At 36.9% G+C, this 16,485-nt stretch overlaps 3 protein-coding genes across 3 annotated transcripts; 2 read left to right on the top strand and 1 right to left on the bottom strand.

Annotated features, from left to right (window-relative positions):
• Window positions 1–8: 8 nt before the first annotated feature.
• Window positions 9–3,802, top strand: LOC113048673 (phosphate carrier protein, mitochondrial-like). Its single transcript, XM_026210528.1, has 7 exons — window positions 9–138; window positions 908–1,074; window positions 1,196–1,375; window positions 1,521–1,702; window positions 2,337–2,509; window positions 2,670–2,780; window positions 3,431–3,802. The coding sequence occupies exons 1-7, from the start codon at window positions 9–11 to the stop codon at window positions 3,592–3,594; spliced, it is 1,107 nt and encodes a 368-aa protein (XP_026066313.1). The 3' UTR covers window positions 3,595–3,802.
• A 4,350-nt stretch (window positions 3,803–8,152) lies between these two features.
• On the top strand, window positions 8,153–13,331 carry LOC113048028 (L-lactate dehydrogenase B-A chain). The gene is made up of 8 exons (XM_026209528.1): window positions 8,153–8,319; window positions 9,873–10,008; window positions 10,319–10,436; window positions 10,943–11,116; window positions 11,365–11,538; window positions 11,667–11,784; window positions 12,447–12,570; window positions 12,706–13,331. The coding sequence occupies exons 2-8, from the start codon at window positions 9,880–9,882 to the stop codon at window positions 12,871–12,873; spliced, it is 1,005 nt and encodes a 334-aa protein (XP_026065313.1). The 5' UTR covers window positions 8,153–8,319; window positions 9,873–9,879; the 3' UTR covers window positions 12,874–13,331.
• A 473-nt stretch (window positions 13,332–13,804) lies between these two features.
• Window positions 13,805–14,498, bottom strand: LOC113048613 (uncharacterized). Its single transcript, XM_026210481.1, has 2 exons — window positions 14,331–14,498; window positions 13,805–14,238 (listed from the first exon to the last, which is right to left on the bottom strand). The coding sequence occupies exons 1-2, from the start codon at window positions 14,437–14,439 to the stop codon at window positions 13,973–13,975; spliced, it is 375 nt and encodes a 124-aa protein (XP_026066266.1). The 5' UTR covers window positions 14,440–14,498; the 3' UTR covers window positions 13,805–13,972.
• Between the last annotated feature and the right edge of the window lie 1,987 nt (window positions 14,499–16,485).

The following is a 16,485-nucleotide window of genomic DNA, read 5'->3' as shown; positions in this document are numbered from 1 at the left end:
TGGTGAAAATGTACCCAACCACACTTACACAGCTGGCACGGTCGAATCCTTTCCAGACTCCTCGGTTTCTCATGAAACCAGATCAGCAACAAGAGAGCCGACCGATAAAACGCAAACTTGCTGCAGCAGCTTATGCTGGTAAGAAGTTCTTCTTTATCTTCTGAATTGGAAAGTTGGTTGCAGAAAGTAGTAGACATGGAATATGACTTTTGTGCAAAATAGATAATTGTATTGTTTTTATGGTAGTTATTATGTGTTGTAAGATTTTTGGCTTGCTGGCATTGTGATGATGCCGAGTGGAAATATTCTACTATATTTAAAGTGAACTCCGACTGTCAGAATGCTCGTCATTCCATTCGTAAAGAATTCACCTCTTCCACGAGGATTACGCGTCTGGCTAATAGACTTTACCTTGTCATGATTGCCTGTTAATTCCTAGACCCTTTTTCTCAAGAAAATATTGCACTTGAATATGTAGGACACCTATTTCCTGTTAAAAGAATAGTTGACCCCAAATATCATTTATGTACCTGTTTCGTCCTTCCATGGGACACAAAAGAAGACATTTTTGTGCTGATTGGTTTCTATATGCAATTGCAATAAGTGAGGACAAAGCTTGCAAAATCATCATGATTGTAGTTCAAATGGTTTGTAAAGAATATATAATTTATATAAATAATGGAAGTCTTCTGCAGTCGTGCCATAGTTTTGTGTGACAAACTCAATTTATTCAGTCATTTACTGGTAACTGCTGCAAACCGTTCATTGAATTAGTGAGTTGAACTCGAGAAAGGCACAGTATCCGGTTCAGAAATAAATAATTTGGATCGGACTGAAATGCACAATTTTGTTTCTTAATTCAAACAGTTTTGTCCTCTGTTTTATCACACACAGTATTGATGTTGGCGAGCAGTTTTGTTGTTGAATGTGTGTTTTTGTCCCTCAGATGCAGATGTGAGCTGTGAATATGGGTCAAATAAATATTACGCCCTCTGCGGTTTCGGGGGGATTTTGAGCTGTGGTCTCACACACACAGCAGTCGTGCCCCTCGACCTCATTAAATGCCGCATACAGGTGTCTGTTTTACTACTTTAGTTTCTCGATGTTTTAATGTTACACTAGAGAAGTTACCAATTTGTTTTGACTGACTGTGTAACCTGACTTGGGCAAATGCATCATTTCTATTGTCCTCCAGGTGGACCCGGTTAAGTACAAGTCTATTTTCAATGGATTTTCAGTCACCCTGAGAGAGGATGGCTTGAGGGGGCTGGGCAAAGGGTGGGCTCCTACATTTATTGGTTACTCCATGCAAGGCCTTTGCAAGTTTGGTTTCTATGAAGTCTTTAAGGTCTTGTACAATGACATGCTTGGAGAGGTAAGTCGTCTTTGGGATACAAAGACAACCTGCAAATATCATTCCAAAATGCTTAATTTGACATGTTTTTGCACATTTATTTGTGATAGATCACCAGCTAACTGCTGTCATTTTTGGTTTGTTTGTTTTTTGGTCTGGCGAGCAGGAGAATGCTTATTTGTGGAGGACTTCAGTGTATCTGGCCGCATCTGCCAGTGCTGAATTCTTTGCTGATATTGCACTGGCTCCTATGGAAGCATGTAAAGTGCGTATCCAGACGCAGCCTGGCTATGCTAACACCCTGAGAGAGTGCGCCCCCAAAATGCATGCTGAGGAGGGGCTAAAAGCGTGAGTAGATCCTTAACCCTCTGGTACTAGTCACTCAGGGGCCACACTTATAATCCCTGGAGGTCAAAAAACATACCAAATAAACGTTTTTGTTAATGAAATGAGTTATGAAATGAATGCTACATTTTATTTCAGTAATATTTATTCTTTAATAATAATTAATTAAGGAGATTTCATGAATCTAGGCCATATTTACCTTTTCTGTACAAAAATTCATTATTTCCAATAACAGTTAAAATGAGGCAAATGTATTTTCTAAATGTTTATACAGGGCTATATATTGTATAAATAAATAAATAAAATATTCTTTATATATGTAATACACACACACATATATATATATATATATATATATATCTTTTTTTTTTTTTTTTTTTTTCAGATATAATTACTAACTTTTATTAGGTTTTATATTTGAATAAATATAACGCATCAAGCACAGTTTATTTCTCTAAAAAGATATCCAGAGTGTTAAGGCTAACCAAACTGTACAAAATGTGAGTCATTGACTGCATTACATTCATAAAAATGAAGGCATTTTAATCAACACCGTTAGTTACGTGAAGAACCTAAAGGTTCTTTAGTAGACAAAAACATGCTGGAGTCCTGATTGTGGGTGTTATTGTCTGTGCAGGTTCTATAAAGGTGTTTATCCCTTGTGGCTGAGGCAGATCCCCTACACCATGATGAAGTTTGCCTGTTTCGAGCGAACCGTGGAGATGCTGTACAAGTACATAGTACCAAAACCGCGTAGTGAGTGCTCCAAACCTGAGCAGCTGGTGGTGACCTTCGTTGCTGGTTATATTGGTAAGTTAACTTTAAAAGTGGTTAGGCCCTTAGGTACAATTTAGAAATATTTAGACCTACAGGTTAGCATGATGTGTATATATATCAGAAAAGAGAACTTGCTCAAGTTTGCATCAATAGAGATTGATCCAAATAATGATCCTTGAATGTCTGTTCTCAGCTGGCGTGTTCTGTGCTGTGGTGTCCCATCCCGCTGACTCTGTGGTGTCTGTACTGAATAAAGAGAGCGGCAGTTCAGCTGTTGAGGTGCTGAAAAGGCTGGGCCCCGCAGGTGAGTCAGACACGTATATAAAACATAATAGTCAACAGCAGATCAGATAAATACTTTGCTGATCAAAGATACAGATGAGTGTGTGTGTGTATATATATCTTGTGTATGTATATATATATATATATATATATATATGTATGTATATAGCGAAGGCTAAATTACTTATGGATGAATGCAAGTTCTCAGGAAAGAACCCATTCTTTTTGGTATTTAAAAAATAAATAATACATTATACTGAATCAATTTTCCCCTCAAACAAAAAAACGAAAGTATAATATTGTTTATTCACCTTCTCATTTTTTTTATTTGATTAAAAACTGTTTATACATGTTTATTGTTATTATATTGTTCATAAAAGACCTTGAAGCACCTTTTCAGTGAGGTTACAGTGGGATGTAATACCCTTTATTACCAAAAGAGGAGGCTGTTGTCTAATGTTTATTCCCTTTAGATCAGCTCCGTATCATAGGAATCTCATTAGAAATGAATAATGACCAATTCATTTTGTTCTTTTATCTCAGATGATTAATTATTGGCATGTTTAAGTGTCATGAAATGAGATAGGAGGGATAGATTAGCACAGTTTAAGTAACCGGTCTAGTCACTCTGTGTGTAAATGAATGCTGATGTGGGCACTGTTTTTCCCACAGGTGTGTGGAAGGGTCTTTTTGCTCGAATCATTATGATTGGCACACTGACCGCTCTACAGTGGTTCATCTATGACTCGGTGAAGGTGTACTTCCGTCTGCCTCGTCCACCGCCCCCTGAGATGCCCGAGTCCCTTAAGAGGAAGATGGGTCTCCTGGACTGCTAGACTTTTCTCTCATCAGCAGTATCCTGAGTAACTAAACAAAGTCAGAGATTTCCTCCACATTCACCACTTGCAAAAAACTCCAGTCCCTGAAGTGTTTATCAGTGTTGAAAGCAGTATTTAATTATCAGTAGGTTCTCCCAGGGACATTGTGTGCCTGTATGAATATTAGAGTAAAATCAATCACACACTAAACATCTGTTGATTTTTATGTGACTCCTGTGTGTTTTGTCAAACTGTTTTGCTCTCATTAGGTAACTAAAACCACAAAAAGTAATGTATTTATCTACTAGAAATATAATTTTGGGTATTATTGACATTAGTGTAGACATTGTGTGTTTTGACAATATATGTAGAAAACTTTTCTATAATTAGGTAATATTGGTATGCACGTATTTTATATGTAGTTTAATTATATACTCTTATTTGCATGCAATAAAACAGGGTTTCATTGTTTTTATCGTTAACTAAAAATAATTAAAAGTTGTTGTTAATTGAAATAAAGCTAATACAATATTAACACAAAAAATGAAAATTACAAATGTTGCTGTGGCACCCAACTGAAATAAAATACTATAAGTTTAAGCTGAAATATTAGAATTACTGAAAATAAAATGCAAATAAACATTTTATTAAAATTGAAAAAATACTTATAAAAGACAAAAGCATATAAAAAATTAAAACTAGAATATAAATGATTATATTTTATAATGTATTATATTAATAAAGGCTAATTCAAAATTCTAGAATAGTACATACATAATACAAAAAACTATGAGATTGTGATACAAATGCTAATGCAAAGATATATTAAATAAAAGTGTATCATTAAAACAAAAACATAACATTTAAGAATTAAAGAAAGAACATGATCTTTAAAAGCTATTCAAATTTTAAATAATTAAAAAAATAATAATAGTAATTACATGTGAAGCTGTTATGACATTTTCTGAAAGGTAAGCATTAAGTCAGGTACACATTTTAGGTCATACCAGTTCTGCTAACAAAAGCAAACAAGATTCAAACTCCTGCTCTGGAATATCATTTGAATTCACCTTTTAATTAGTTTCATTTCTGAATGTTTTATAGAATATTTCAGTCACATTAAGAGATGTGGTATCCACAGGGTCTTGATTGCTCAGTCTCACTGTAATGTCACAATGCCCCTGGATTCTCTCTCCTCTTCTTTCCTCATCAGCTTGATGTAAGCAACAGGAATATGATGACCCATGACCTCATGACTATCAGAGGAACACCAAGCAGAGAGGGGTCATTCACTTCACAGAGTGTGCCTACATTTGGGTCGTCTTTATGAGAGTGCATGAGTTTTTGAGAGCGAGGGACTGGGTGTTCACATATAAGTGTGGAAGGGGATAGTCGGTGTGCTCCATTTTTGTCATTATATCCCATTAGGTTTGTCTTGTTAATGTGGTTTGCAGTGGCAGGACTGTGAAGTTGAATTCTGAGAAACGAATGCTCTCTGATTTTCTCACTAAGCCACTGATGCTGAGGGTCAAAGGTTATGGGATTCTGAGTTAAATTTCAGTGTAACCTTTTTTTGGCACTAATGCATTCATTCTGTAATGGCTCCACATGCACCTTCACCTCCCTAGTGAGTAATGCAGCATCAAGACATCCAAAGTGCGTTGAAAGCACATGATTTCACGGTGCCTTTGGTATATAACTGAACTTTAGTTTTACAAATCATACAAACTGGAATGAATGAATAAATCAAAACCCACATGAGTGCATAATACTGTTAGTGCAGCTGGCTGTTTTTAGTGAACACACGTGCATAGAGGGTTCCAACAGCTATTTGTGAAGCTCTTGTGATCATGTGCAGTGAAATTACACAAGTTCAGTTTGACTTTGTTAGACTTCAGTCTGGCATGGCTCGAAAAATTTAAAAGCAGCAGTGTTTGGATGAAACATTTAATTAGAAAGTTACTTAATTAGAACGTCAGAAACAGAGTTATTATAGGCTTGAAATAAGATAAAAAATAAACTTAAAATATAAAAGAATATAAACTTATTTTTACTTATAAGTGTGTGTGTATTTTATATATATATATAAACTCTCTCTCTCTCTCTCTCTCTCTCTCTCTCTCTATATATATATATATATATATATATATATATAAACTTAAAACTCTTTTAAAACAATAAAAACTGCAAACTACAATAGAATATCAATAAACTGATCAACTGTTTTCTCAAACAATTAAAAAATAACAGCAAGTAACAATTAAATAAACATGACTTTTTGAAGTAGAAAAACTGAAATGGTATTTTCTTGTAAAATATACTACAGTTATCTTTGTTTAATTTACAACTTTAAATAATAATCATTTATTTTTGTTACAGTACTGAGATCTTGGGCAGTAATGATGATGCTTTACCTTTAGTTTTGGCTTCATATTTGACAAAAATAAAGATTTGGTACTGTTTGTACTTTACAATAAGGTTCCATTTGTCAACTGTGTTTAATGCATGAACTACAGTAACAGTCAGCAGTACATTTGTCACAGTATATATTCGTTGGTATTAACGTTAGTTAATAAAAATTCAACTGTTCATTGTTAGTCCATGTTAGCTCACATCTATTAACTAACATTATTAGATACAACTTTTTTTTTGAATAAAGTATTAGTAAATGTTGGAATCAACTAAGATTAATAAATACTTTAGAAGTATTTTTCATTCATGACGTATGTTAACAAATGAAACTTTTTTTTTTTTGTAAAGTTTTACCACATTTATAATAGTTTATAATAAAGGCTGAAGTAGAACATTTAGGCCAGAAGAAGAGATCATAACCTGTACAGCTTCACAAGAGAGTAGTGCACGTGAGTGTGAGTTAATGTGTCTGTCTCTCTTTATTGTCACAACCCTTGTCTCATAAAGGTCAGTCTGAAATAGCATACGGTCCTCTCGCCGGGTCTCAAGAGTTCATTAATAACCAAAGGATTGGCAGCCGCTGTAATATTCCATGAGAGAGATTGAAGAGCCAGCTCATAGTCAGAACTCATGGAAGAAATCCTATACATATCCTATGTTCCAGCTGCCTTCATTACCCTCATGAAGAACCGTCTCTCTCTCTCTCTCTGCAGTGATTGGTTACTCTTTCACTGACTGGGGAGAAAAAAATGAGGTTAATTATGTCAATAAGGGGCAAACCCATGATGTGTACACAGTTACTGCACTGTTTAAACAGAAAACATTTATCAGCCGTGGTAATAGATAAATATTTAACTTCAAGTTCTTAACTAGCATCTGATAACTAACTTCAGTGACATGAAAGGTTGTATTTGTCCTTGGATATTTACAAAGTGTCATTTTTAGACTACAAAAATCTAAATTTAGCAGGATTGACACAGTTAAGATAAAAAGTATGTGAGATAACCATGCTGAAGTGTTCTTTGGCAGCTTGATTGTCTTAAAGGAATAGTAAACACACACACACATGAATATTCAGTCATTATTTAATCACCCGTATGTCATTCCAAACTGTATGACTTTCTTTATTTTGTGGAACACAAGACATCTTTGAGAAATCAACCATTTTAGAAAAATCAGTTTGGAGCATATGAAGGAGAGTAAATAATGATACAAATTTTAAATTTCCTATTTTTTTATTGTGACACACACACACACACACACACACACACACACACACACACAAACACATCGCCTCTTCTCTCTTGCTCTTTTCCTTTTCATCTTTCTCCATTTATCTTTCATCTTTTTCCCCATTTTAAAGTATGACACACATTCTTCCTTTTAGCAAATAATGACAAGGCCCTTAATGCTGCTCAAATGTCACTGACTGATAAATGCTCTTATTGGACAAGCCAGTGGGAGGAACAGGAGCCTCATTGGTCCCCATATTTAGGAGTAAAGGAACTATTGTTTGTTCATGTGAAGGCAAACTGTTGCTGGGGTGCCATAGCACAAACACTATCTATCTATCTATCTATCTATCTATAATAGACATCACTCTTTAGTAAACATTTATATGGCTCCAACATTAAATAAAACCATTTGAAACACTAATTTTTATCAAACAGTTTTTGGGTTTTAAAATTTAGAGCATGTTTATGTACATACATGCATGTGTATTTCAACATTTGGTTTCTTATATGTCCTCTTTACATAAAGTAGCCAAGCATTAAAAGAAAAAATATATATATATATTTATAATTGAGTTCCCACAAGTTTCACTAATTTTGTTGCTGTCTTCTGGATGTGTTTACTAGACAGGTCAAAACCTTTTCATGGCCTCGGTTGCATAACAGAGATTACCCTTCATGCTATTCCACCTACTCCATTGGGCAACCAAGATCACAAAACATTAACTGTAATATTTAACTTTGCATCGTGCTGACTGGGATACATCTCTAATGTGGCAAATATTGCATTAAAACAGATGCCATTGAACACCAAGGTCAGTGAAGAGGAAGTATTTGTATGATGATGGCAGTGAAATCCTTGACACAACTATCCAAGGAGAAAGTGGGCCGGTCAGTCGTTCTCATACTCCTCATATCATCAAGGGCTTCGCATGCACTTGTAGCAGAAGGTCATACGCTCTCTGCGTAACGCCCCACGCTCAAATTCTGCTCCTCCACGAGTCACGCGAACGCGCACGCACTCTCTCACCGGTGCACAGCGGCTCTCACTTGCCCTTCCTGCAGCTAAGGATTCTTATTTAACATTCCTGCTACAAATGTATGTATATACTTTGAATGGCTGTTTTATTGCTTTGCATATGCCTCATCTAAATAAATTCTCTCGATTAGCATTGCGTTAAACCAGTGTCGTTGACATTGAAGAGTGGCGGATAATCGGCTGCTCAGTGATGAATGCAACACTTCCGTGCACCACATCTCGAGGTTAAAAGTTTTTTTTGTTGCATTACAAGTGAAGCCACAATCGTATTTCTATTCTGAATTGTTAGATTAGCAGCCAATGACGATTAAGTGGTGCACGCGTGAACATGGAGGAATCCAGAGCACGCTAAACTTGAATTTGGACTTGTTTGGAAAGATCTGATGGAACGAGGCCTAACTGCGAATGTGTGATTAACTCGAGACGCTTAAAATAAGAGCAGATCGATTACCGTCATGATTTTACAATTTACCGTTTGTTTTCAAACGCAATCGTTGCGTCCAAATCGTCAAGGACATCATAAGGACAGTTGCGTCGTAATAGCGCCAAATTAAGTTTTAATACTTTCTCTTTCAGAGTTTTAACCATTTGTGATTTTTCTGTTGTATACGAAATTGCAACAACCTATGTATTATTATTGTATTTAAAATGAGCAAATATTTATTTGAATTATACAGTATTTTTTCTTTAACTTTTAACAAAATGTGTACATTTTAAACTAAACTTTATTTTATGCTTGTTTTGAATCCATATATAAAATAATTGAAACATAACACAATTGAAGTGTGTATGTACGGTATGTATGTATATGTTGTTGTTATAATTAAAAAGTAAGCGCTATCAGCATCCACTCATTATAGGCTCTCCATTCATTAAGAAAGTTATGTTAAGTAGTGCCAGCATTCCAAGATAAGGTTTATCTTGGGTGATATAAAAGCACACGACCGTGTTATGGCAAGGGAGAGATGCACCTTTTATTGTGGCAATATATGACGTTTTCTTGAATATATCTAATGTCTGACATAATCCTCATGAGCCCATTGAGGATTAGTGTTTCACGTGAAGGCTGTGTGTGTCAGGCTTTGCAAGCTCATAAACCGTCTAGTCAACTGGAATAAACTTGATTGGATGGAATTCTAACGGTCTAAATATAAATTTCTACTTGTGTAATGTCTCTCTAAAAGTCCCTATAGATGCATAAACTTAATTTTAATTTAGTTTATATCAGTAATGGATTTTTTCTTTGGTGCTTGTAATGAACAAAAAAATGGTCATTGACTAAAGTGAGCACACATTGCCTAAATAACCTTGTGTGTATGTGTAGTTTGTCTAGATTAGCAAAGGTGGGCAGAGTGACCTGACTCCAGTGGCTAATTATATTACTGTGTGGGCCTCTGCTTGCAATTTAGGATATGGTAATTTTCTCAGTATGGAGTAATGTTGTAACCCAGCTTTGGTGCCTGACCATGTTAAGTTTAACTGAAACTTCTACCTAGTTAACATTTACGGTTTACCCCACTGATTACTGTGGTTTTCTCTGAACTTTTCTTTTTCTATTATCGTACACTCTTAATAGTTTACATTTGTGAACATGATCTGTCCCATTCTTCCAGCGTGATCATGGCCTCAGTAATGGAGAAGCTGATCACCCCTCTGGCCAGCGGCCCCGCTGAGCCCCCCAGGAACAAAGTCACTATTGTTGGCGTGGGGCAGGTGGGCATGGCATGTGCCGTCAGCATCCTGCTCCGGGTAAGAGATCTTAATCACCAATGAAGGTTTATTTGTGTATTGAGCAAAGTATTCAAATATTGTTTATTTTAAGCTTTTATATTTCGAAATATATCACATTGAATCACATTTACCATTGCTTGGTGAAGTTCCACTGGCAAAATCCAGTGGTTGCAATAGAAATCTGTGCAATCAGGAGTTTCACTTGAGGGCACAAACGTTCCCTGTGCAGATTTCACTCGCATGCAAGACCACCACACCTTTATACTATTATTGTGTCAGCTATTTAATCTATTATAATGTTCCATACACTTTGTTCTCGGTCTTGTAGGAGCTTGCAGATGAACTGGCTCTGGTGGATGTTGTGGAGGATAGACTGAAGGGGGAGATGCTGGATCTGCAACATGGCAGCCTTTTCCTCAAAACCCCTAAGATTGTGGCTGATAAGGGTGGGTCGCACTTCCATTGCATGGGGCTGACTCTTACTGTTAAAAATCTGATTATTATAAATGATATATTAATGTATATTAAGTTTAGATGGACTCATTTTTTTCCCACTCATTATCTTATGATTTTTGAGCTAAAGTTATAAGGTGTGGTCACAATAGTGAAATTTTAGACAAAAGTCAGTTGCTGTTTTTTTTTTTTTTTTAAATCGTCAATAGTGCAGTGACACATGAAGCACATCTCTCTTTCAAAAAAAAAACAACAACTCATAACCAAGCAGCCTTTGCTCAAACAACTTGAACTGATTGCAAAATCAGCATGGGATAATCTTTCACCCTGACACGAAATTCCAGATCACATGCATACCTAGTGAAATGACTAGATTTTGCCCATGAACAGCGAGTGGTAAATGGAACTGTGCCTTAATGCTGAAATGTTTGAAGGTATATGTTTATTTCAATAGAGGTATCCAAAGTTTTTATGTTTATGATTTGTATTTGCTTGACAGACTACTCCGTGACCGCTAACTCTCGTATCGTGGTGGTGACGGCCGGAGTGCGTCAACAGGAGGGTGAGAGCAGATTGAACCTGGTGCAGAGGAACGTCAACATTTTCAAACACATCATCCCTCAGATTGTCAAATACAGTCCTGACTGCACCCTCATTGTGGTGTCCAATCCAGGTGAGCAAACGAACACACTCCCACATCATGCTTAATCTCAATGCTTTCCTGTGCAGCGCAACAACCAATGTGAAGAAATACAAGTATATGTTTTCATAGTTAATGGCAAATAAAATATTAGCCCCAGATATTGTGCAACTCCTAATGAGATCAAGAATGCAAAATTCTAAATGGCATTCTAAAGATATGTCCCTTTCATACTCCTGTGCTGTATTTATAACTGTAAGTGTGGATCTCTGTTCATACAGTGGATGTTTTGACCTATGTGACGTGGAAGCTGAGCGGCCTGCCAAAGCACCGTGTCATCGGCAGCGGGACCAACCTGGACTCCGCTCGTTTCCGCTACATCATGGCCGAAAAACTGGGCATCCACTCCAGCAGCTTCAACGGCTACATCCTGGGAGAGCACGGAGACTCCAGCGGTGAGCGGGGGAGCTGGAAGGGGATGAAGGGCTGGTAGAAAGAATAAGATGGATGAATGTGAACTGCTGCTTGATGTGGCGTGATTTCAGTCAGTCACGGCATAAAGTGCTGTTTTTGTGTTTAACAGTGCCTGTATGGAGTGGAGTAAATGTGGCTGGCGTGAGCCTGCAGAAACTCAACCCTGACATCGGCACAGATAAAGACAGCGAGAACTGGAAGGAAGCTCACAAGATGGTTGTGGACAGGTAGGGCAAATTTATTTTTTTTGGTCATCTGACTGATTGGGAATATATATCAATGCATTTTAGATGACCACAGTGCTGTTGAGAAGGTAAAATAATTTTCAGACACATTTTAATGTTCAAACCCTTATGAAGTCTCTTTTTTTATTATTATTATTATTTGAACACTAAAGGAGGTTTTGTGAAGTATTTCTTACACTAAAACTCAAGTTTACACTGTGACCACATCTGTACAGCTCCAAAAAGACGCAACCGAAATCACGTACTTTCTAGTAGGTACTACGTTTAGATTTAAACTTTAAAAAGTTGGTTCTATATACAATATCCCCCGTTGTGCCACTGTCACATGACCTACCAGCACCTTCCATCTCAAATCCATGACCTTATGGGATGGTAAAATGTTAATCAGAAATGCACTTCAAATCTTCATCTCATCTGGGTACTTTTCGCCTACTGGTTTCAAAATACTATTAATTTTGGATATACTTCTCCTCTCACATACTGCTATATAGTAGGTATATTTGGATGCAGGGTTTGTATTCCAAATTTTCCTTTTGTGTTCAGAAACAAAGAAATGGCAGCTGCGAGGATTGAAACTGCATGACAGGCTTGAATAATGAAAATAAAATATCTATTCTTAATTAGTTGCTGCTATCTTCTCTTAGTGCCTACGAAGTGATCAGGCTGAAGGGATACACTAACTGGGCCATCGGCCTCAGTGTGGCCGACCTGACTGAGACCCTGGTGAAGAACCTGAACAGGGTCCACCCTGTCTCCACCATGGTGAAGGTGAGCGGAGTTTACAGTAGCAGTAGAATCATGATCCTCCATGTCACAGAACTGCACTGATGAAATGTGTAAACATCCTTTTTTATTATTATTATTAGTGATCACTTCATGTGTTTCCTATGGTGTCTTCTGCAGGGCATGTATGGTATTGGTGAGGAGGTGTACCTGAGCCTGCCCTGTGTGCTGAACAGCGGTGGAGTGGGCAGCGTCATCAACATGACCCTGACCGATGAAGAGATCGCTCAGCTGAAGAAGAGCGCAGACACTCTGTGGGGCATCCAGAAAGACCTGAAGGACCTGTAGATCAACCGCTGGACACCTTGCACCGCTTCCCTCGACTCTGTTCACACTCCCTCTGTATCTGTACACGCTCTCTATGTCGGTTCCTTCTTATCACTTGCTTTTGGACACGATTGCTTTTTTTCATGGTGGCTAGTGTAGGCATAATAATCCAAAATGTGGAATGTTTCTTCTTCTAAAGAGAATGATCAAAAGGAAAGATCTTTGGTTCTTCACACTTGCACTTGTTAACCAAGTCATTCTGCGTGGGCAGTGAAGAAAGAACCAACACCTCTCTTGTCTGGACATCATTTAGTGTGATCGTTAGGGAAGGGATCATTCTTATGGCTTTCTGTTAAACTGAAGAGGAGAAGGGACTGAAGTGAAATAGATACAAATGTATTCATTCTTCTGAATCATGTTGTAAGTGTCAGTCATAGGAGTGTGTATAAGAAGTTAATAAATCAATCTTTTCAAATCTGTCTGTTAGCTGTTTTTGTCATCTTCATGCACTAATACAAATATTTTGTACCCTTCTGTGGTTAAATTCAGGAACTTGTACGATTTTCAATAGTAAGTGTGCAAATTATACAATAATAATTTTAAAACGGTTTCTCTCGTTTTTTTTTTTTGCACCATTTCACATTAAGCTAACAGTTTTGAAAACGATATATATAAAAAAAAAAAAACTTTTTAAAAACTGATGTTGAATAATCGGAAATTTAAGTATTTTTGTCAATGTTCTGAATTGAATAAAAGTGATCTGCAGCAAACGGCCAGGTGAAAATACTCACTCTAAAAATACTTGTAAACCTAAAGCTGTTATTAAAATGTTTGAAACTCATTCAAAATAATATTTACCGATTTGTAAAAAAATAATTCAACTTTAAATAATTAAACTCCCAATTCACACCGTGTCAACAATCAAATACATTTGATTTACTTAACGAAGCCATCAAACAAAATAAAACGTTTATTGCACAAATACAATTACGGACTGAAACAAGCGCGCCATAAAATTCCATGACTGGGAAATAAAAAAAAGCATAATAACAGGCAAGGCGTGCCTGAAATAATTACCCACAGTTTTCCATTCTGATGAAGACTGACAGAAATGTGATTTTCAAGAAGTTTCTGACTGTTTTCTCCGGTAAATCATCATTGGCAGCAGGTGCTTGTGTTTGGGTCTGTCAGTTGGCGCTTCATTTCGCTTCCCAAAGCGCAGCCCAAACGGGTTGTAGTTGAATTTACTGCGTGGTAATCGATGTTGGCAGGAAATATGTGTCGATTCGTCTTTTTCTTGGAAGAAAAAACAAAGGCTTGCGTCGTCTGAAGAACTGGGCTCGTCAAACTGCCTCCGCTCCACTGAGAGATAGTGCTGCTTGGAGTCTGGAAAGTAACATAGGCTTTTCAAAGCACTCCTTAACAAGCTTTTATTTTATATATTTATCAAGCGTTTCGATTGAAATGCATCACCTTACCTGGAACGGGCTCAGAATCAGATATATCCATGTCAGTGAATGAGGCTCTCAAAGCTGTGGACTGACAGATCATTGCAGACATGAAGAGAATCAGTGTCTTGATTTTCATGCTGCTGAATTGGAAAGCTTATGGAGCACAGTTGAGCCTTTCTCTCTTCAGTGAACAAACCCATGCTCTGCTGTCCTGCTTCAATATAAAGCTTTGCTGCTGACATCCTCTGACCTTATTTTACATGTATGAGTGTCTCTGGCAAATAGGACCTCCCTGTAGCCTCATCCAGAGCGTTTTCACTGTTCACATGTTTTATTTCGTGATAAATTGTACACTGAAATCCACTGTGATTATTCAGATAGCTTCTGAAGTTCTGCAGATCCCACCAAAGCACATTATGTGTGTTTTTATACACATTTGGATTTGAGTTTACTCTCATTTGTTGCCAGGGAAAACATGATATGAAAGTAAAATGAGGGCTTGTTATAGGGAATCATGAATGAAGCCACCGTAATGGTGCACAATCATGGTCATTTTCTGTAACTTGTGGAAGAACACCGTAAGCTTTCATTGTAATCTTGTCTTCAGCAATCAGCATATGGCCATGCCTGGATATCATAACAAGACGAAAATATTACTGGCATACAACATTATCTTGCATGGTGTGATTATGAATAATGCAAATGTAGGATGGTTTTTTGGTACAGCACTTTTGTGATGGTGCACAGATAAAAAGCTTTTTACCCTCAGCCTTCAAGTTTTATTTATTTTTTGTAAAGCTACAAACATAACTAAACGTAATGTAAAAAGCTATCCATCCATCCATCCATCCATGGAAAAGAATCGACATCTCAGGGCCTCGAAAGTGGTATTGGTGCGTGCACGCACAGCGAGTGCCATAGGCCGCCTTAGTGAGGTGATTTGATACTTGTGTGGCTTATAAAGTAACTAAACGCACATATAATTTTGTTTTGTGCTAAAGTTAAAGATGCACTTTGTAACTTTGTGTTCATAATGTTCAGAATTTATAATGAGCGAATACATCATTGTAATATGTACATACATCATCAGCAATTTTTCCAAATTGCGTTTTTGGTACACGTAAGTGTTTATATAACCTATGTGCTATTTTAAAGCTGTGGAGTAACCCAGAACATGTGTGGCTTGTCATAGAAATGTCTGTGTGTACATATGCAGCGTGATCTCCCATATCTGTGTGCCAGTGACTCTGAATGTATGTGTCGATATAGCCATTTAATATATTTCGAGCTTCTGTAGACCTGTGAATGTAACTAATAATCATGACGAACTCAATTTCATGACGAACTTCACACAGTTCATTGAATTGAATCACTGCTATTAAAACAATGTTTTTTGTTTACTTTATTTTGTAGGTTGGAAAAAATAACAAACATGGAATTCCTTAACCGAGGAGAGTCCACAAAACCCCCACCCGTTTGTCATGGTGATTAAAAAATGCCAGCAGATCTCTCAGGCATTGATCATAATCAATGGACAGGTAAGGATATTCTGGACAATTTTCACAAGGAATTGCAATTGTATATTTAATTGCATTTTTCCACATGTGGACGCATAAATTGTGACAGTGTAAATGCAAAAGCATTTGACGTCACCTCCCAATACAAACACGCCCATATTATTGTCCAACCCTTGACACGGATTGACAGGTTTCCATGTGAGGCATTGGAAACTCAGATGCTAAAGTAAATGGGATTCCATTTGAGTTTTGGCAGGTTACATTAGAGATGTATCCCAGTCAGCACGTTGCAAAGTTAAATATTACAGTTAAAGTTTTGTGATCTTGGTTGCCCAATGGAGTAGTTGGAACTGCATCAAGGGTAATCTCTGTTATGCAACCGAGGCCATGAAAAGGTTTTGACCTGCCCAGTTGACACATCCAGATGACAGCAACAAAATTAGTGAAACTTGTGGGAACTCAATAACACACACACACACACACACACACACACACACACACATATATATATATATATATATATATATATATATATATACATATATATATATATATATATATATATATATATATAAATATATATAATTAGGTGAATAATGCCAATAAGGGGGAAGTTACTGCACTGTTTCAAAACATAATGCATCTATCAGCTGTGGCAGTAGATA

Source organism: Carassius auratus, chromosome 29 (assembly GCF_003368295.1).
Source record: "Carassius auratus strain Wakin chromosome 29, ASM336829v1, whole genome shotgun sequence".
Taxonomy (NCBI): domain Eukaryota; kingdom Metazoa; phylum Chordata; class Actinopteri; order Cypriniformes; family Cyprinidae; genus Carassius; species Carassius auratus.
The sequence above is the reverse complement of the archived record's forward strand: the minus strand, read 5'-3'. Positions and strand labels throughout refer to the sequence as shown.

Excerpts from the sequence above, each read along its gene's own strand:
- LOC113048028 (XM_026209528.1), top strand. The coding sequence starts at position 9,880 with ATGGCCTCAGTAATGGAGAAGCTGATCACCCCTCTGGCCAGCGGCCCC. Across the intron at positions 10,009-10,318 it reads CCGTCAGCATCCTGCTCCGG|GAGCTTGCAGATGAACTGGC; the intron begins GTAAGAGATCTT and ends TCGGTCTTGTAG. Across the intron at positions 11,117-11,364 it reads CATTGTGGTGTCCAATCCAG|TGGATGTTTTGACCTATGTG; the intron begins GTGAGCAAACGA and ends CTGTTCATACAG.
- LOC113048613 (XM_026210481.1), bottom strand. The coding sequence starts at position 14,439 with ATGAAAATCAAGACACTGATTCTCTTCATGTCTGCAATGATCTGTCAG. Across the intron at positions 14,239-14,330 it reads TGATTCTGAGCCCGTTCCAG|ACTCCAAGCAGCACTATCTC; the intron begins GTAAGGTGATGC and ends GTTACTTTCCAG.
- LOC113048673 (XM_026210528.1), top strand. The coding sequence starts at position 9 with ATGTACCCAACCACACTTACACAGCTGGCACGGTCGAATCCTTTCCAG. Across the intron at positions 139-907 it reads TGCTGCAGCAGCTTATGCTG|GAGCAGTTTTGTTGTTGAAT; the intron begins GTAAGAAGTTCT and ends ATTGATGTTGGC. Across the intron at positions 1,703-2,336 it reads GCTGAGGAGGGGCTAAAAGC|GTTCTATAAAGGTGTTTATC; the intron begins GTGAGTAGATCC and ends TTGTCTGTGCAG.